Genomic DNA, 22,470 nt, shown 5'->3' with positions numbered 1-22,470 from the left:
CTATCTTTTTTATAAATTTGCTATATCACATCTCACGAAGAATACATTGATATTTTTAATTTTTGCAATAAGAGATATAATTTTCTAAAAATCCTTCCTTGTGTGAAATATATACAATATATTTTTATTATTTTAGATAAAAAAAAAAGAGTACGTAACAACGATGAAAATTAATACGAATATAGTTGAGGCATAAGCTTCACATATGGATCTTTAGTAAAATATAAAAGTGTTAAGTTTTGCAATGTCTATTTTCATACAGCTAGAAAAAATGATTGTTATATAATCTCCCATTTTATTTATTCCTATTTACAAAGACGATGTAATGCGATATTCAATTCAAAATTGTATTTTTTTATGAGTTCATTTGCTAATATATTATAGAATTATCCTGAGTTAAATTTTTAATCCAAACTTAAAATTTAAGCAAAAGTATTTTTTAAAATTACAATGTGCTGTATAGAATAAAATCGGAAACTTTTACTGATAGGTACATGTGATGTATCGTTTGTGTTCAAATGCGAAGGCTTATTATAAGCAGTTGTTTTATACATACAAGAAGTTTAACACGTATACGCGTTGTGAAATATAAATGTGTCTACATTTATATTTATACAATTGAAATCTGTTATGGATTATCAACGAATTTTAATGTCAATGCTTAGATATTAATGGATGTATTTTAAGGCTATTTTAACAAGAAATAACGTGGTAATATATGTATTGTTATTGTCGATGTAACTTCTTTATTACAGTACAATATATACAAGATGAGCATAATTTTAAACTGATGTAAAAAAAATGCACGAAAGAGTCAGCTTAACAAAAACTTAACAATGTACCATTAATTTCATTTTGCAAATAACTGAATTGTTTATTAATATATTAATGGCATTATATAATCCAAATATTGTGATGATTTGTGTGTGATGAATGTTTTTACTAACATAAAATCATTCACAGATTACACTGACTCTTTACTTGACGAGGAATGCAATACATATGTGTATATGGTATATTACCAATTACGAATACAAATACATCATACTAAATGATGAACAAAAAATGTTACATAAATGTACAGAAAACTACTGTATGTGCAAAAAAAAAGAAATAAAGAATATGTTGTAAGGTAACACAACACTGTTATGATTCTGAAGACAATTATTTATGATTTACTTCGTTTAAACCAAAGCACAATTTGCATTAAAAATAGATAGATGCAGATTATGCTGATCATTGAGAAATATTTTCGTACAAGTTAGCACTATAACGATAGAAAATAAAAAACAAAGTAAATTATACATATATACTTTGTTACGATATCAGTCTTCACCATTTCGTGAAGCTTGTCGATACATAACGATTTTGTATTATATTATGCATATAATCGCTGCTTATAAGATGAAAATTTCAAGTATGTTTAATATGACAGACAATTTATAGATTTGATAAATATTTCCAATGTTTTTATACACAATTAATGTTTTTTAACAAATTATAAAGAATGCTCTTTATACAAACAGTAATTGCATCATTTGTATATATGTATATATAAATTGTAATTTCTGATTACATATAAAGTACAAAAAGTACTAAATTTTCTATTTCTTCACACATCTTATAAATATTACACATCAGTTTTGCAAAAATCCATTTTTTGTTTTAATTTGTCTGTAAAGCAGACACACACACACATTTAGGTACTTTTGAAGTCATTTTTGCAGGAACATCTTCGAGAAAAATAGTTAAATGAACATGTGCAAAAAATAAAGATGATGAGAAAAGGTAAAATTTACGTGATCGTAAATGATAATATCATTTAGAAATATTGTACGTTCCATTCTATTAGTATACATGTAATAAATGAAGAAGTATGTAAATATATTGCGCAATTTTTACATGCTTCTTCTAAATTTAGTAAGAGTAATGTACAAGTTTTTTATTAAAATATTTTCCTAACACAAGCAATCAAATTTGTATGCTATGTCAGTGCTCAAAATTAAAAAGAAGAATGAAAAATATGAGAACTTGCTATATTATATAATTTTTGTATTATAATCTCTAGTCTATTATCAATATAAAACTCACAATATAATGAAATCATGTAAATTTAGAAATATAATATATATTCGTAATACATATACATACATATATATATATATATATATATATATATATATATGTATATATGTATATGTATACATGTATATTATCAAAGTAAAAAACAATGTTATATAATGTATGCACTCTCACAAAATTGCGGTAAAAAAATGATAAGAGTAACATTATAAAATTATGATTCAATAGAATTTTCTGTTGTTGCCTGTTACATAAGAAAACAATGGTAAACATTTATCTATCAGAAAAATAATGGAAAATATAATATATTAATATAATAATATGCATATTGTGTTTATAAAATCCAAAAATTCCTTAAGATTCCTCATTTAGGCACATGAAAATTTATATATACGAAAAGAAAAAAAATAATAAGATTTGTAAAATATCCCTTTGCTTTGCGCAATATTTTTAGATTTACAAAATATATATAGAACTTATTATTTTAATTAATAGCCAAATCTTGTAGAACTCTCATAATAAACATTCATTCTTATTAAAACATTACTTGCTATTAATTTTTCATAAAAATGCATGCTAGAAGTGAACACATAAAATTGAAATAACGTGATAAACCACAATAGAACATACTTCTCTATGTATTATATTTCTTCACTTGATAGTTCTCATTTCCTCTTGCACATAACATTAATATATACCAATAATGTATTGTGTTAACTAATATGAGTATAAAAGTGCAATAATATGAATTATATATTTCAATTTGGAGATGTCTTAAAATAAATAAGGCAACAACAAAACAAAATCAAGATATTAGAGTACAAAGTACTCAGCTGTGCTACAATTTAAGTACAATGTAAATAAGTACACACATATGTGAGTACGTATGGTAAAATAAAACATTATCATATACTTATGTTTATTATGTACACTTGAATTTAAGCACAGCCTTAATATAAAAATTGTGATACATTTTATGGAATTAATAATTACGTCTAGGAAGTCAATATACTGCATCTCCATCTGTTTGAGATTTATAAATTCAACTTTCATGATGAATATGCAATGTATTATAAACAACTTTTTACAAATATTCGCCTACTGAAATTTAAATGTCTGTTTTGACAAATGGTCTGTCAGCTTAGTCTTGTAAATATATCTCCAACAGGATTGCATTTCTGTTTGATAACGAGCATCCTCTTTATTATTCTTTTATGGCCCTTTCCTGCAGAACCCCTTTTTTTACGATAACTTATAATTATTTATTGAATTAGACCAACTATGTAAGGCATAATCAATGTGACTCTGCTACGTAGGCCCTGCAAACAGAGCTGTGATACCGGTATCAGCTGCACTTTTGGATATCTCATCTACTCTCACTGCTTGGGGTTTTCCAGATATTTCTATTCTTGGTAAATTATCGATTTTTACTTCTTTACGAAATAATTGTCCGACACTTCTGCCAATAAGCTGCGTAAGAAAATGTAATTATAAATGTACAATATTTTGTTTACACACCACGAAATAATTCACTCTTGTAAATAACAGAATTTTACCTGATTTGTAATCTTTTTGAAAAGGTCTTTTTTCCCCTTTTCAACTTTGTTACCCTTTGTACTAACTATTGCCATTTTTTCATCAAATCGTTGTAAATCTGCAGGATTAACTCCGGGTATTTGTTGCATTACCTCGATAATATTGGGAAATTTCGGTCTTAGACATTCATAAACTTGTGCACCTAAAGTTATCAGAGAGCCCTGATTCGCTTCATGTTGACCATGAAGCTGCAATCCTTGAAGGACTGCAACCATAATATGTGCAGCCATAGCAGGAGTCAGACTGCCATCAGCAGCAAGTGCTCGAACGATTGGACTTGTTAACATAGTAGCTTTAAGGCTGGCATTAGAATCATTCCATGACAAAGCTCTACACAAAATATATAAAAGCAAATGTAAATGATTTATAAAAAATTATTATGGAAAAATAAGAAATAAAGTTATAAAGTACCCTAAAACACATAAAACGACGCTATGGCACGTGGATGGATGTCTCAACACAAAAGCGCCCAATTCGCTGACAACTTCTGCGACTATACTATTACCACGCGAAACTGGTGGATCCACCGCCATACCTCCGCTATCTTGATCCATAATATCTGGAGGTGCAGCATCACTTGCTGCTCCGCCGACTAATGCTACTTTCAATACATCTATAAAATCTCGTGTCAAATTCCTATTCAACATGTCATCTATAACTTCTTGCGTGTCTGTGTTTTCTTCATCTAAATTTCCAGATTCATATAAATGTGCGATGTACTGCCATTTGGCACTCAATCTTTGGCACACTAAAAGTAAAATAAACGATAATCACTACTATGTCAATACTATTGGAATAATGATGTCATTTAAATATTTCCTTACTGTGCGTGGATACATGGGCTAATACAGGTACAAGTACAGTCTCATAAAAAGCTGGAGGACACGAATATATGAATGGTTTCAAAAACACGCGAATTATTGGTCGTAATCGATAATCTGGAATCAGCTAACAAAAAATAATTATGAACAACATATTTTTTAATTTGGATAAAACAATAAAATTTCCATGTTATTATTTAACTAACTTACTTCCATATTAGAAAAAACTGAATTTATAAGTGCTGGTGCAAGACCTGATAATTGGTAAAGATCTCTGCCAATTGTATGGCAACCACTTCCTAACATATGATAACAATGGTCATGAATTGTACTGAGAAATGATTGCATTCGAATTAAGGCTGTACTAGAAGGTTGATCTGGTTCTGAAGTGCTATCATTTGTAATATTTAATCCTAGAAGATTTGCTTTTTCTGATTCTACAAGTCCATGTGCATTTTTGTAACCCTATTAAAGATAAATATGAAAAAGTTAAATAAAACATTGAAATTTCATAAGAAATATTGATAAATTATATTTTTAACAAAAACATGATCGGTTACCTCAGACAAAGCTGATATGGCATTTGGTGTGAACAAAGCATTCATTGTTCTAAGCAAAGCAAAGAGAGTTGGTAAGACAGGAATGATGTGTGGTGTAGCAGGATTTCTGTAAACTGGATTTCCACTTTCACTGAGAGCAGCAACAAAACCACCTCTTGCAGCACGATCTGGATCCTCAGGAATAGAACATCTTTTAACTACACTTAACACAGTACAAATGCAAATCATGAGATCAATTCGATTTTGCCCTGCTGGATCATCCATTACATTTTCCACTGGAGACCTGTCTAATCCTATAAGTCTTATCAATTCAAGTGGTCCTTTAAATGATTCTGATCCAAATCTTATAAATCTTGTAACACCTTCTCCAATAACTTCCGCGACAAATCTAGTTTGCCTTTCATAATCACAGAAATGATTCGAAATTAAAAGTAAAGCTTCATAAAGCATGATGCTTTCCATCCTGGATAGAGGACTTGGTTCTCTAATCAGACCACGAACCATAGTGTGTATTTGTTCAAAAACTGGTAGAAGAAGCAATGGATACTTCAAACTGATTTTTACCATGAGGCTAGCTGCATGACGTCTGACATTTTTAGCTGCTCTAGATCGCGTGACTTTTGTTTCACCTGGTGCTTCAAATACCAAAGCTGCAAATATTTTTTCTAGAACTCTTGGCAAGATGGCCACTCCTGGCATAGCCATAGAACCAGTGGACATTGACAAAAATACAAATAATGCGCTAATGCACGATAATAAAGCTGAAAGTAACCAAGGATCTTGTGGAGAATAACTAAGGCACAATTCTAACAGTTGTAATCCATTCTGTACACTGGGTCTTTCATTGATTAACAAAATTCTGGATACAACAGAGTCCAAGGCTTGGGCAAGAGCTTCCCATTCTAGATATTCAGGATCGTTTTGATCACTTTTATACTGCAAATCTGCCATACCTTTGGTTATTTTTGCAGTTAGCCATTGCTGTACATATGTGAAAGTTACGAGTGGTGCTACCATTGTAGCATTTCTAAATCCTTCTAATAAATCAGTTCTAAATCGATGGAGAAAAACATTGAATTCTTCTTCTGAATCATAGTCTGAAAGGCAGTAGGTAGACGTTCCATTAGTATGTCTACCTTGAGGATATATTATTTTGATAAGTTTTGGGGCTGTACTCTCCACATATTTTGGAACATAAGTCAAAAGCAAAGAATCACTTTTGATTTGTTCATGTTTGAATAGCATGACCCATATTGCATTTGCCAAATGTGTTAATGTTAGGCTAGAATACATTGTGAATGTCAAGACAGTATCCAGAAACAGATTAAAATGTGTAGGTCGAATGCTAGAAGCATCATCTTTGCCCCAAAGTGAACATAACTGAGTTGCCATCCCAGTTAATACTAATGTTAATTTTTTCAAAAATAAATAATGATTATCGTGAAAATCACCAACACCAGCAATAGGTGATGGTGCAGTTGCTGCAGCATAGATAAATCTTAATGCTTCTTCCGAGAACAAAATCATAAGTTGTTTCCTATCTTCAGCTTTGCCTTTTCTATTTACTATTTGTAAAAGACATTCAGCTGCAGAGCACTGAAATATAGGATCGCCTAAGAGCAGACATAATATCTGCAATAATCTTCCATCTTCTGCCATTACATGATTTATAGATACCCATTCAACAAATCCTGTCATTGTATTTAAAACTACCTGTTTCAAATAGATTTTAATATGAGATTGATAGAAAACAAGTTTATAAAAGGCAGAATACATCAATACTTACTTGAACAACTTTGCTGTGTGCTGCAGCTTCTGTTGTATGTCCAATGGCACTCTTTTTTTGAAATTCAGAAAAATGTTGTTCCATTAGTCTCAAGAAGAAACTAAAGATTTCTGCCATATTTGTATTTAATGCTTGATAAATATCTTTTCTTCTTTGATTAGATTCCAAAGTTTGTAACAATGCTACATCTTCTACTAATCTAAGGAACACTAATAAAACTAATTCTGTTTGGCTTTCTCCTCTAGTACAAGCTTGACTAAGCTCTGATAGCAGTGTTGGCCATTGTTGTGGCCATTCACGTTTTATCATTTCAACTACAACTCTAGATAAAGCATCTTTTATATGAGCTTCTTCTTGCAATAAAGGTTCTGTACCTTCTTGTAATAATTTCATTGCATTTTCTTTGATAAAGATTTTTTCTGATTGTGAAATTTGTGTCCAACGATATTTTATACAATGTTCCATTAATTGTAAACCAAAATGACGAACTACAGGACTTCTGTTTGGTGATTTTTGTGCTAAGTATAAACCACATTGTGCACAGAGTGGAGAAGACTCTTTGAATCGTTCACAAGCATTATAAACTTCTATCCGTTGCTGTTGTGGTATATTTGGTGACATCATCACCTCAACCACCCGAGCAAGCTCTGCTGATATTTGAGCTACATCCCCTGTGCCACACTCCATTCCTATATACAGCACAAATAATATTGATATTGATAACATAATATTCACAAACATTATTTCGTTTTTTATTTTTGGTAAAAAACTATTTTATGTATATGATAAAAGTAATTACAACATAAAATATCATAAACACATGTTAATTAGTCAAATACTATTACCAGTGCTTAAAAAAATAATTACTGTCAGTATACCAGACAAAATAAATATATCTCTTTAAAACAGTTGTATAACAATAAGTATGATGTAGTAGTAATAATAACTTTTGATATTAATTATTTTACTCTTATAAAATTAATATAAAAATTAATCAACTTGTATATAAATAAATATAATTAATATATCCCTTTTATAATATAACATTGTGCAAAATTACCTTTCAAAATTTTAATAGAATAACAACATGAAATTTGTATAAACGTTCATTCTCATTGAAGAAAATGCAATATATTTCTTATTACATATTGAAGTTATATAAAAAGTATAATACACAGAAGGATTGCGATTTCATTGAATTATTGTTATTTTTTCGATATAAAGTAAAAATTCCACCTCACCGAAATATTAAAACTGCATAAAAACGCAAACCAGCTTTTACGAAACGTGTCCTCGCGGACCATGCGTTGACAGTAAATTTACTTACCTAGTAATGTGAGTGTGGATCAAAACGGAACGAAAAAATACGTCCGATAGAATAAGTGTCCGCGCAGAATGTTAATTCATATCTGTTTGTCGTTTAATTACCAGAAAATTTTATAATCTACAATTAGCAACCGTCTACTCAACGTAATAATCAACCTTTCATTTGCTTCGTTCGTTTCTGAGATGCGGCACGTTGGATGTGATCGCACACGAGCGGCACAGTACTGCCATCTTTAAAGTTTTAAATCTGATGTAACCTTACCCTATGCAAAATAATGTATTGTCAGATACAAATAGGTTTCAATCGATAATTGATTAAAAATATTACAAACTTATACGTATAAAAAATTTTTTATTTCACATATAAAATATGTAAATTATGTATATAGAAAATGTAGAATATCATTTTTATTCTTAACAATTATTTATATGCATATAAGATCTACGATCCGGTCAAGGGAATTAGATTTATATATTATTTATTTTAATACTCAGCAGATGGCGTTGAATTATAGCGATCGTGTGATTGGTAGAAAGTAGGCTTTGTCTCATTCGATGACGGGATTGGTGGAGGTCGCGCCTACGCACTCGCTTATTTATGTCGAGTCGTCAACTATTACAATTTATAAGGTTATATTATAGTATTTCATTTATCTGTTTTAAATATTTGTTATTGAATAATATTACACAATTTTAAACTGTGTAATATTATTTTATAATTTACCGTAATGGATGCTCGAAGACGAGATCGGGAACAAATCGGTTTATGTGGCGTTGACAGAGTTTGGGGTAAATCACCTACACGAATAGAAGAGTAAGCTGTAATTTGCAATATTATAAATAATTTTAATTTTGTGTATTAATATTTACAATGATTTAAAAAAATAAGATTACAATTTGTACAATTTGTGTTTGTAGTTCTGATGAAGAAGATGAAATCAAAAAATATAAGGACGACATACTCCCAAAAGATAGAAAAAGAAAATTAAAGGACAAACAAAAGGTAGATATCTTAATAATGATTTTTCTCTTATATTTATTATCATAATAAAATGTTCATAAATAAAAATAACTCTTTGAATCCTTAGAAAAGCAAAAAGTTAAAAAAAGAGAAAAAAGCTAAGAAAGAAAAGAAGCATAAACGTAAGAAAAAAAGAAAAGTCTCAGATAGCAGTTCTGCAAGTGATTCTGAAGAAAGTTTAGAATGGGTAGAGAAGACAATAGAAAATAGTAAAGCAGAAACTAAGAAAGGATCTAGTTCTGATGAAAGTGGAAATGAAGGTTTAGTTGGACCAATGAAACCGAAACAACAACATGTTGCTTTGTCTGCAAAAGATTTTGGAAAAGCCTTGTTACCTGGAGAAGGTGCTGCAATGGCAGCATATGTTGCAGAAGGTAAACGTATACCTAGGAGAGGTGAGATTGGTCTTACCTCTGAAGAGATTGCATCATATGAATCTGTTGGCTATGTCATGAGTGGTAGCAGGTAATATAACGTTAACAATTTTTTTATTCAAAACTTTATTTTAATTAAATATTTGATTATTTAAAGAAAATTAATTTAAAAATTATATCTTTTATATTACAGACATCGACGTATGGAGGCAGTCCGTATTCGTAAAGAAAACCAAATCTATTCTGCTGATGAAAAAAGAGCATTGGCAATGTTCAGCAAAGAAGAAAGACAGAAAAGAGAGAACCTTATATTACGACAATTCAAAGAAATGGTTAATCAAAAACTTGCACAAGAACAAAAAAATAAGTAATTTGTTACTATTTTTAAACATTGCAGATAAAACTATTAAAAATATTTATACTACACAACTTGTGTTAGACAATATTCATGCATTATATAAAGAATGATTCTTGTAAATAGTATTATTTAAACATTTGGTAATAGGTTAATAGTATGTATTTATTAATATATATGTATACAATACTATATATGTGTACAATGTATATTTCTTGTACTATATGTATATATATATTCAATTACTGCTTTAGGAAATTAATAATAATTTTTTATTCATTTGTAAAATTCATTTTATTCTACATATCATGTATTGTTAGTTAAAAATCATGCATTTTTTAACAATAACAATAATCAATTATACTATCATTAATTCTGATTACTTTCCCAATTAAGCCAACCACCCATATAGTTATATACGCTGGAAAACAAAAGTATATTAATTATTACTATTTAGTCACAAATATATGAACAATATTTTTTTAAATTATAATGAATTTCTAAAAAATTGATATATACTTTTCGTATCCTATTTTTTGTAGTTCTTCTTGGACCATACCACTTCTTTTACCAGATCTACAGCTCAATATAATTTTTGTATTATTATTAGGCTTTGATTTGTTGAATTTTTTTACAAAATCTTCTTCAGAAAGATTTGTTAAAGTATTTGTAACATCTCCCACTAAAATAATTCAAGTAATTGAAGTTTGCTATAATAATACTCAAAAATAAATAATTTACTTGGAATGTGAATGCTGCCCGGTAATTTTCCTGTTTCATCAATTTCAGATGGTTCTCTGACATCAATAATCAAGACACTGTCATTTTTTTGTGCTTCCAGAATATCATTGTAATCAACAGTAAAAGATTTAATCTGTCCTTCAGACATAATTTCAGCTTCTCTTTTTACATGAAATGTATTTGAGAAATTGAGTATTTGTTTTGCTATAAAATATATCACAATAATATGTATAATTAATAGAACAAGTAATAACACGATACAAGTATCGTTTCTTAAGTAAATGAGAAAAATACCAGCAATTGTTTTGTTAATCGAATGTTTTAAAATGTCACTACGATGTGATACTGTAGAGGACCTTATATGTAACCTTCTTTCATAAATACCAATGACAATACACTTCTTATAAAATTGACGAATCGCATTAAATCTCATCACGAAAACTTTATCAATAATATCACTGATTGTGTAATATGACTAGATAATTTTTATTGTTTCAGTAAATGTTCATCGTATTTATATACACATACTTAGTATGTGCGCGCGCGGCCACATGATTGTATGTGTGTATGTGTTCGAAAAGGCAGAACTGTTGACAAGCGAGGTCGCACAGTGGGATAAATAGAAGAAGAAATGGCGGGATTAAAGAATGCGTTGTAAACATTTTGTCGCCAATATATAAATCGCTTGTGAGGTATATATATTATGTGAAATTATGTATAAATCAATAAATATTATTAATTTAAGATAATTTTTAATTATGTTGAGATATATGCAAAATGATGGTCGGTATGTTAGATTAAGAATATTCTTCAGAACGTAATTTATTATTTTTATATTCAATCAATATTTAATAATTTTTTATTTCAATAACATATATCTTAAATAATACCCTTTTAAATCGAATTAATCTATATGTGTATATTTTGTTAATTGGTAATTATTTACGGTTTAAAAATTATCTATTATCAAATTATTAAACTTAATGATTTTACTTGGATTATGTTGTATATTGTTATTTGTATTGTTCTATATTGGTGACACTGAATTCTACGTTACAATAATTATAATTTACTTACTTATAAAGTAATGTGATACGAGTAAAATTATATATTGAATCAAATTTCATTGCAAATAATGTAATAATAAAATTTCATTTCAGATTGCATAAATAATTAACGTTGAATCAGATTATAGCAATAAGAGTAAAGAGCTAGGTAATGATACGTTACATTCAAATATCTAATGAATTAATAAAAATAATGAGCAAAAGACAAAGAAAAATTATGTATCAAGAAGCTTTGTAATTTTACAAACCAAGAGTTACCTTACTGTAAAAAAATTATATTACTATAAAATAGGAATCCATTTTACCATTAAGCAGTAACAAAGAAATATACATTATCGATCGTTTGTAAATTGTGAATCTACTATACAATATAGCTATACCGATAGCTAAACGATCGCAACGCAGTAACTTCATAACATCGTAGTTGCAGCTATTAACAATAAAAAAATTAGTGTGCAAGTTATGTTAATTCTCCTAGATACTAAAATAAATATTAGAAAAATAAAAAAATTGTATTCGTACTTTCTTGACACGGAAGAACTATTACTAGAAAATAAGAAGAAAAAAGAAAATAATAGATTCAAATTGAAAGATGAATGAAAAATGAGAGAAAAAATTAACATGTTAATTGTAATCTAGTATATAAAATGAAATAATGGAAAGTAGAATCATAGTGACTGAAAAATTCCCTCTTTCTATACCTGTCACTGAAATCACCTACGTTTTGAGCGAAAGATGATGAACAGCATTAAATTAATGTTGAAAAATGCGAAAGACGTGGAGAGTGAGACGAATAAGAAAAAGAATATCGACAATTCTCGATTCTATATTCGAAGAGTTCAATGACATTATGAACACATTATAAATTATAAATAGGGAACATTGTCGATCAAAATGGCGTTGTATCTATCGTTTAAAAATAGATATAATCGCGATAGGAACATGTTTACAGAAGTATACTAATTGCGTGGATACCTATAAATTAGAATAGATATAGCATTAAAGTAAAACTAGACAAGGAGCAGAAAAGTTGAAATTATAATATTTATAATATTAATTAAACGATTAAACGTATCTTAAAATTTTATTCGATTTTAATTTAACTTTTATTATACTTTAATTAACTTTTTATTATTCTCGGTGTTTCTTAATATTTTTTAAATTCCATGGAAAATGTTTCAAAAAATGTTTAATAAATAGAAATTTAATCAAAATTATTTTCTAATATACCGAACGTCAGCCTTCGGCCCGGTAGTGCGTACGTTGTATAATATAAAATATACGAACATTCGCAATACCGATTTCCGGATCCCACCACAAGGAGGTAGCTGCGTATGGAGATCCATATATAAATTTCTTAAAAAAAAATATAAAATATTATATAATAAAAGTTCTGGATATAATAGAGAAACTTATAATAAGACTACGACAGAACGCATGAAATCGTATAATACAATAGATAGTTTGTTAGAATTAACATCTAATTTTTTATATTAATTAAAATTAAATTAAAACTTTTAATTCAATGGTGAATATTATATTGGTCAATATGATGAATAATTACTTGAAAATATTCAAACTATTATTAATAGAGAATAAGATTACGCACGTAAACGTGATTTGCGTATTCAACATATAAATGCTATATTATATATCGAAATCTAATATGATATAAAATAAGATTAATAGGCTGTAAATGATTAAATCAAGATTATAAAATATTATGTATAATGTAAATGAGAAATTAGACGAACCAAAATTGAAGAAGCAGGAACAAGTCTGAACACGTCTGGACGGCTGCTGACACAAACGAAAAGTGTGTAGAAATGAACTAAGAAAGTCGTCCCCTTAGTCGTCCTTTGATTGTTTACATGTGCTATTGTCGGTACTTCTTAAATACTGTGTACAGTGTAGCGTATACAAACATGTATATAGATATACCTATAATAGAATAATATCACGCTTTTTCTTTTGTTGCTCGCCGGAGACTCATTTCCAAGAATTATTTGGCAATTGGTGGGGATACTTTAAAGCTATTATTTATACGCTATCTTTCTCTCTTTATTAAGGAGCTCATTATATGTATTTAAAAACAGATTTTTAATTTAAAAATATGAGCATATAATAGTAAATATAAGTAGAATAGAAAATATAATATTTAACCTGAAAAGCGTTAATAAAAATAAAGAAAAGTAAATGAAAATAATCAAGAACAAATAAAAATAATAAAGAAATTAGAATTTTTCAGTACGTTTCACTAAAAAATAATTTAGAACATTATGAAAATTAAAATTATTAAAAACTAAGTATTTTTGAACTGTATCAAAATATGCAGTCATTTACTCGATATTGCTTGCATTGTATCTTAAAATACAAACTCAAACAATATCGACTGCCCAAGTCTCACTGCTTGGAAGTAACTGCATACGGAAACCCAATTATTAATAAAAATGTAATAAATTTTCTAGAATAAAATAATAGCTGCAGAAATAAATTCGAAATAATCTGCTTTCGTCTGTACTTGTCTAAATGTTATATAGAAATAAAGATCTCTCATGTGGCCTTGAGAGAGTTTGAACACTCGATTGTTTTTGTTTTGATATCGATCGAAGAATTTTTTTAGAAATACACAATCTAATGTAACTTCCATGTCGTATGTTACCTATCTCTTTCTATTAAACCTCACTATATTTATTAAAATAAAATAAACTTACCTGTATGTATCGAAGAAAAGGAAACACTGGAAATATTCGACGCTTTGTACTGTAGCTCGGGAATTCTTGAAAATCTGAAAAAAGTAAGATCATATTACTACAGGATAAGATTAAAAGTGTGTGCGTAATATGTGTAGGGATATCCATAGATGTGTGTGTATAATCATTACATATTGTCGTATATATATATATATATATATATATATATATATATATATATATATATATATATATATATGATTGTATACTATATATATATATAATCGTATACCTATATGTGTGTATATGTATATATATATATATATATATATATATATATATATATATATATATATATATATAATGATCGTATTCCTGTTGTGTACGTGCATGCATGTGTGTATGTATATGTGAGTATGTCTGATCATACATGAAAATCGAATTAGATACAAAATATCAATCGATCACAACTATTAATGCAAAATTATTGATCAGAGTATTATTAAAAAGCGAGAGAAGTATTAATATTGCGAGAATAAAACAGGAAAATAGAAAAAAAAATACGACGCGAAAGCTTCCTGGGCAATCTACGAGAGGCTGATCTTATTTTCGCGAATATCTTTTTAACGCGAAGATGCCCAGACTTGCGAACGCGGCCTCATGAAAATCGCGCGTTTGGCTATCGATTGATATATAGGAAAAGAGTGTACGTTAAAAAAAATTTACTAATTACCTATAATTATGCAGAGCGACGAAACATCGTGTACACTTGTCACTGCGTCCAAAATGGCGATGAGACTAGTGGCAAGGAAGGAAAGTAGTCCCAATAATTCGATGACGTCATCACAGATACAATCGAATCAAATCAAATATTATATTTTTCAATGAAAAATAATAAAAAATATAATATAAGTATGTAGATAATACGATATGGATGACAAATGTAATTAATTCGAATTTTAAACATAGACAATAATTTTCTAATGAAAACATTATATTTTTTAAAGATATAGAAACGTTAAATAGATACGCATTTGTATTACAAGTTTATCCCTATGCTTTATACATGACGCGAAATAATGTGTAATTGTTAAATCAAAATAATTCGGTGGATTTATGTATTGATGCGTGTATATATATATATATATATATATATATATATATATATATATATATATTTGTATATGACTATATATATATTTTATAAATATTTGAAAAAAATAATACTTCTTTGAATTTTTATTTAGACATCGAATAATTACATAATTTATAATCGAAGTAATATATCATGTGTCGATAATAATCATACATAATCGAAAATCAAAAAGAAAGGAAAGGAGAAATAATAAATATGTAAATAAATATATACAGAACTAATCATTGAAATGTATCATTGAAACGATCACGAAAACTACTCATTATTTATGGACGGTACTAACCATTATAAATAACAAGAACTGAATTGGCTTACTAACCTAATTTATTTTTTCTCTTCTGTCTTTTTCGAAGCGAAAGCAAATGACAAAAAAGAAAAAGAAAGAAAAAACACAGTGTAAACGATTGTCGAGCTCGGAACAACGCATCAACATTCGTAATAATCGTATTACATATATACACACATATACGTATATTATACATGCATAAATTCTTCGAAACGTCTAGTATTCACGCATTCTCACAGATTATGTTTTTTCATTTTTCACAGTTGCTCAGGAGACAAAGAGAGAAGTATGTTTAGCGGTAGTAGCTGTTGATCCTTCAAACGATGAACATCTTGATCTGGAAGACGAAGAACGATACACCAACACTGATTCTAATTCGATACTCCTTATTTTCGTGAAATTTTTGAAAATCTGAAAAATGTGAAATCTCATATTAATACAGGATAATATTAAAAGTGTGTGTGTGAAAAAAGAAGAAGATTAAAAAAGTGTATGTGTATATATAATCTGTAAAAATACCCATATACGTGCGCGTGTTGTGTGTAAGTGTTTGAAAATCGAATATAATATAAAATATTGATCTATCATGATTATAAACGCAAAATTATTGATGAGAATATTGTTAAAAAGCGAGAGAAGTATCGATATTGAAAAAATTAAGCTGGAAAATAGAAAAAAAAGGTACAATGCAATAGCTCCCCAGGGATCAACGAGACCGATTTTATTTTCGCGAATAACTTTTAAACGCAAGGATGTTCCGATTTGAGAATACAGCCTTTTGAAAATCGCTTACTTAGCTATCGATTGGTGTATATTAATAAAGTGTACGTTGGAAAAAATCTCCTAATTACATGTAACGGTGAGACGTATTTGGTTGGTACGAATTGAAGCAGCAATGGCGTCATCTACACCATGAAGGTGTAGCTTCGCGTTGTACATACATATTACGTCATTTTAGAAATATTACGCATTAATAAATATATTAATTTTTCTTAACATTTTATTGAAAAATAGCACAAAATATAATATTCAATCGCAAAAAAATCATTGAAAGTTGTTACGAAACGTCTTACTACTTTCTATTAAGTTATATAAAATTCCCGCCAAATACGTAAATACCCACGTAATTATATATGTAGGTTTCTTCTGTCTTCTACTTCGGGTGTCAAAAGATAATTAATTAATAAATGGAATAATCAAAGAATTTATCTTTTCCATGATCATTATCTCTTGTAAATGTTCGAAAAGAATGATATTTAATTATATTTGCCTATAGATTGATCTATAAATATTAATTCATAAATAATTTCTGCTTGAGAGTATTTATTATGTACTCGTTGGTAGCCAGAAGTTCTAATTGCTTTGGAAGAAGAAAAAGCTGCAACGAAGAAGAAATTCATCTGAATAAGGTAAGAAAAAAAAAAAAAGGATTTCGTTTAGATTTTCGAACATTACTGATCTGTATAAATTCTAAAAAGCATTAGCACATCGATTAATATCATTTTTGCAAAAATATCTGTATTTCATCGCAAAATATGCGGACAAAAATTTCACTCTCGTGCTGTCACATAGATACTGAAACATTCACACAAATACATGGAACCGAGTATAAAACATTGTCTCCAAGCTGTGAATCTACAAATCTGTGTAAATTGATACGATGCACCCATAATCCTTTAGAAAAATTCTTTCAATGCGAAGATAAGCACAAATCAATATTTTTTTATTTGCTTGTAAATATTTACTATATAGCTACATAAGGTTTCGAATTAGTTTTTTTTTGTATTCCGATGAGTGAATATCGAATCTTTCCAAAGGCGAAAGCTCAGAAATAAATATTTTCGATAATTTTACATTTATTTAAACAATTTTTAATATTTGCACAATACAAAAGATTAATATGTAAACAATACTGTATTCGTTTAACATTACAAAGATCGATACGTGAGAGAAATAAAATAACTAGTTTATAATTTTAATACTTTGAAATTTTCGTTTCGCGATCATTGGCTTTGTGTAATACGAACATATACTACATTTATTTACTTTGACTATTATTTTGTTAGTTTCCTTTTGTATGTCGACGAGTGCACATCGCAGTTCTCGTAGTACGCATTCTTTGGAAGTAATAGAGAAGAGTCAATGTAAGTACATAATTATATCACTCATTCTTTCAATATGCTATACGATTTATTTCGTTTTAGAATGAAATTGTGGAGTGGGGATACTGGGCTTCCCGAGATGACAACAAAGTCGAACGTTCGACCGATTTTAATAATTAATGGTTCAGTCTTGCTACGTATTTCGAAGAGTACACATCGCAGTTCTCGTAGTACGCAACCTTTGGATATAAAAAAGAAGAGTCAATGTAAGTACATAATTATATCACTCATTCCTTCAATATTCTATACGATTTATTTCGTTTTAGAATGAAATTGTGGAGTGGGGATACTGGGCTCTCCGAGATGACAACAAAGTCGAACGTTCGACCGATTTTAATAATTGATGGTTCAGTCTTGCTACGAATTTCGACGAGTACACATCGTAGCTCTCGTAATACGTATTCTCCAGAAATAATAACAAAGAGTTAATGTAAGTATGTTATTATCACTAGTTCTTTCAATATTCTATATGATTTATTTCGTTTTAGAATCAAATTATGGAGGTGGGGATACTTTCCCAGCCGTGACGCCAATAAAATGGACTATGACAGCTGCTGGTTCAGTCTTGCCTTGAATTTCGACCAGTACACATCGCAGTTTTCGTAGTACGCATTCTTTGGAAGTAACACAGAAGAGTCAATGTAAGTACATAATTATATCACTCATTCTTTCAATGTTATATACGATTTATTTCGTTGTAGAGTGAAATTATGGAGTGGGGATACTGAGCTTCCCGAGATGACAACAAAGTCGAACGTTTGACCGATTTTAATAGTTGATGGTTCAGTCTTGCTACGAATTTCGACGAGTACACATCGTAGCTCTCGTAATACGTATTCTCCACAAATAATAACAAAGAGTTAATGTAAGTATGTTATTATCACTAGTTCTTTCAATATTCTATATGATTTATTTCGTTTTAGAATCAAATTATGGAGGTGGGGATACTTTCCCAGCCATGACGCTGCTGGTTCAGTCTTGCCTTGAATTTCGACCAGTACACATCGCAGTTCTCGTAGTACGCATTCTTGGGAAGTAACACAGAAGAGTCAATGTCAGTACATAATTATATCACTCATTCTTTCAATATTATATACGATTTATTTCGTTGTAGAGTGAAATTATGGAGTGGGGATACTGAGCTTCCCGAGATGACAACAAAGTCGAACGTTTGACCGATTTTAATAGTTGATGGTTCAGTCTTGCTACGAATTTCGACGAGTACACATCGTAGTTCTCGTAATACGTATTCTCCACAAATAATAACAAAGAGTTAATGTAAGTATGTTATTATCACTAGTTCTTTCAATATTCTATATGATTTATTTCGTTTTAGAATCAAATTATGGAGGTGGGGATACTTTCCCAGCCATGACGCTGCTGGTTCAGTCTTGCCTTGAATTTCGACCAGTACACATCGCAGTTCTCGTAGTACGCATTCTTTGGAAGTAACACAGAAGAGTCAATGTCAGTACATAATTATATCACTCATTCTTTCAATATTATATACGATTTATTTCGTTGTAGAGTGAAATTATGGAGTGGGGATACTGAGCTTCCCGAGATGACAACAAAGTCGAACGTTCGACCGATTTTAATAATTAATGGTTCAGTCTTGCTACGTATTTCGAAGAGTACACAACGCAGTTCTCGTATTACGCATTCTTTGGAAGTAATAGAGAAAAGTCAATGTAACTACGTAATTAAATCCCTTATTCTTTCAATATTCTATACGATTTATTTGGTTTTAGAATGAAATAGAGGAGTGGGGATATTCTCCCACTCGTGACGACAATATAAGCGCACAGCTACTGGTTCAGTCTTGCTACGAATTTCGACGAGTACACAACGCAGTTCTCGTAGTACGCATTCTTTGGAAGTAATAGAGAAAAGTCAATGTAACTACGTAATTAAATCCCTTATTCTTTCAATACTCTATACGATTTGTTTTATTTTAGTATGAAATGGAGTAGTGGGGATATTCTCCCACTCATATGGACAATATAAGCGGACCGACAGCTACTGGTTCAGTCTTGCTTCGAATTTCGACGAGTACGCATCGCAGTTCTCCCACTACGCGTTCTCCGCAAGTAATAGAGCAGAGTTAATGTAAATACATTTATTCTCACACATTTTTTCTAATATTCTATACGATTTATTTTGTTTTAGATTCAAATTGCGAAGTGGGGATACTCGGCAGCGAGAGAGGACAACAAAGACGGGCCTTCGACCGACTCTTACAGTTACTAGTTCAGTTGTGTTTTGGACTTCGACGAGGGAACTTGGAAAATTTCGCGGAGACTATTCCTGCAAGTATTAACGAACAGTTAATAAAATGTATATCAGAATTTCTCGTTCTTACAATATTCTCTACAGTTTATTTGATTTTACACTAAATTGCGAAGTGGGGATACTGGGCTGCGAGAGAGGACAACAAAGACGGGCCTTCGACCGACTCTTACAGTTACAAGTTCAGTTGTGTTTTGGACTTCGACGAGTGAACTTAGAAATATTCGCGGATGCCACTCGAGCGGGTATTAACGAAGAGTTAATTAAAATATACAACAGTTTATTTGATTTTAGACTTAAATTCGAAGTGGGGATACTCAGCTTCGAGAGACGTCAACAAAGTTGTGCCTTTGACCGACTTCTACAATCACTAGTTCAGTTGTGCTTTGGACTTCGACGAGGGAACATAGAAATTTTCGCAGGATGCCTCTCGAGCGAGTATTCACGGAGAGTTTACGCAAGTACAATATTATATTATTCATATTTTCGAAATTCTATACTTCCTCTTTTGTTTCAGACTTCGTTTTCGCATTTTCGGGGGACTTTGACAATCTATCTCCACGAATGAACTTAGAAATTTTTGCACTCCCGGTGGACTTTGAAAATCTATCACCACGAAGGGACTTAGAAATTTTTGCATTCCCGGTGGACTTTGACAATCTATCTCCACGAAGGGACTTAGAAATTTTTGCACTCCCGGTGGACTTTGACAATCTATCTCCACGAAGGGACTTAGAAATTTTTGCATTCTCGGTGGGCTTGGAAAATCTATCTCCACGAATGAACTTAGAAATTTTTGCATTCTCGGTGGGCTTGGAAAATCTATCTCCACGAATGAACTTAGAAATTTTTGCACTCGCGGTGGACTTTGAAAATCTATCACCACGAAGGGACTTAGAAATTTTTGCATTCCCGGTGGACTTTGACAATCTATCTCCACGAATGGACTTAGAAATTTTTGCATTCTCGGTGGACTTTGACAATCTATCTCCACGAGTGGACTTAGAAATTTTCGCAGGATGTCATTCGAGTATTAACGAAGAGTTTACGCAAATATAATATTCTATCACTCATATTTTCGATATGTTATACTATTTCTTTTGTTTCAGACTTCGATTTTGTGCTTTCGAGGGACTTTGACAATTTATCTGCGCGAATGGACTTAGAAATATTCGCACTGTAGTGGGACTTTAATGATCTATCTCCGCAAGTGGACTTAGAAATTTTCATTGGATACCTTTCGTAGAAGTTTCAACGAAGACTTAAAGTAAGTATATTTCTCCATTACATATTTTTTGAATGTTTTATATAATTTTCATTGTAATAGTAATACTAATTATTTCGTTTGTATTTTTGTTTCAGAACCTCGTTGCAATCGCGCGCGTAGCAATGAAGTAATCGAGTGTTTGTACCGTTAAAATAAAATTATCGCGAAGTAGAAGCAGTGTTTGTTCGTTCGCGGTTCGCGATTTAAACCATAAGTGTTTTTGCATAGACTGCGTGCAATGCAGTCTTTAGAGTCAGTGTTTGTTCGCGCAGTTTTTTTATTTTTTAACAGTCGCACAGACTGTATTTATAAAAGACAGTAGAGTTTCGTGAAATAGATTCAGTGATCGTTCGTTAATAAATAACTACCGCGAATTAGAGTCAGTGCATCATCAAAAAGGATCTCAACCAACTTCGATGTCGACCTACCTCATTTTCAACCAACTACATATCATCCACCCTCAATTTCGACCTAAATCGCGGTCCAGTGTTTTGGAGCCATCGCAGAACTTCTTAAGTAGTGAGTTAATTTTTAAGTCCCTCCGATCACTCAATCATGTCGAGGACGAAAGGTCCGAATCGGCACGAGTGATTGGTTGTAATTAATTAGTAGAAGAGCAATGAGTGACCACGGGTAAATTTCTTCGGAGATTTACTCGTGAATGGTTTGTTATTTTTCCATTTATTTATTAGATCAGGATAGAGTCTTCTTGCTTAAACGCGTTCATTATAATTATTTGAAATTTTTGATATTTAAATGCATTTTGAAATAATTTTCTCTCACGAAAATAATAAAATATCGCGATATTCGCGAATTTTAATAATTAATAAGCAAGAAAACATTCGCGATGGATAGTCTCTGGATTACAAGCGATATTGTATAATTTAT

At 30.2% G+C, this 22,470-nt stretch overlaps 3 protein-coding genes and 1 long non-coding RNA gene across 4 annotated transcripts; 2 read left to right on the top strand and 2 right to left on the bottom strand.

The window, feature by feature from the left end:
- Positions 1-3,129: 3,129 nt before the first annotated feature.
- LOC127070391 (exportin-5) lies at positions 3,130-8,407 on the bottom strand. The gene is made up of 8 exons (XM_051008271.1): positions 8,173-8,407; positions 6,846-7,534; positions 5,060-6,772; positions 4,710-4,964; positions 4,503-4,626; positions 4,090-4,426; positions 3,639-4,008; positions 3,130-3,552 (listed from the first exon to the last, which is right to left on the bottom strand). Exons 2-8 carry the CDS (start codon positions 7,530-7,532, stop codon positions 3,391-3,393), a joined length of 3,648 nt encoding a protein of 1,215 aa, XP_050864228.1. The 5' UTR covers positions 7,533-7,534; positions 8,173-8,407; the 3' UTR covers positions 3,130-3,390.
- Positions 8,408-8,728: 321 nt separating this feature from the next.
- On the top strand, positions 8,729-10,113 carry LOC127064197 (NKAP family protein CG6066). The gene is made up of 4 exons (XM_050994914.1): positions 8,729-8,985; positions 9,090-9,174; positions 9,260-9,657; positions 9,760-10,113. The coding sequence occupies exons 1-4, from the start codon at positions 8,900-8,902 to the stop codon at positions 9,935-9,937; spliced, it is 747 nt and encodes a 248-aa protein (XP_050850871.1). The 5' UTR covers positions 8,729-8,899; the 3' UTR covers positions 9,938-10,113.
- On the bottom strand, positions 10,069-11,262 carry LOC127064238 (rhodanese domain-containing protein CG4456-like). Its single transcript, XM_050995058.1, has 4 exons — positions 10,957-11,262; positions 10,663-10,866; positions 10,441-10,603; positions 10,069-10,342 (listed from the first exon to the last, which is right to left on the bottom strand). The coding sequence occupies exons 1-4, from the start codon at positions 11,093-11,095 to the stop codon at positions 10,291-10,293; spliced, it is 558 nt and encodes a 185-aa protein (XP_050851015.1). The 5' UTR covers positions 11,096-11,262; the 3' UTR covers positions 10,069-10,290.
- Positions 11,263-17,941: 6,679 nt separating this feature from the next.
- LOC127069336 (uncharacterized) lies at positions 17,942-21,062 on the top strand. The gene is made up of 11 exons (XR_007783521.1): positions 17,942-18,008; positions 18,069-18,232; positions 18,293-18,667; positions 18,728-18,891; positions 18,950-19,044; positions 19,141-19,304; positions 19,363-19,493; positions 19,554-19,698; positions 19,778-19,905; positions 19,985-20,116; positions 20,196-21,062. It is a non-coding gene; the product is annotated as an uncharacterized LOC127069336 (long non-coding RNA).
- Positions 21,063-22,470: the final 1,408 nt, after the last annotated feature.

This window comes from Vespula vulgaris, chromosome 1, assembly GCF_905475345.1.
Source record: "Vespula vulgaris chromosome 1, iyVesVulg1.1, whole genome shotgun sequence".
Taxonomy (NCBI): domain Eukaryota; kingdom Metazoa; phylum Arthropoda; class Insecta; order Hymenoptera; family Vespidae; genus Vespula; species Vespula vulgaris.
Note: the sequence above shows the minus strand (reverse complement) of the source record. Positions and strands in the feature narration are given on the sequence as shown.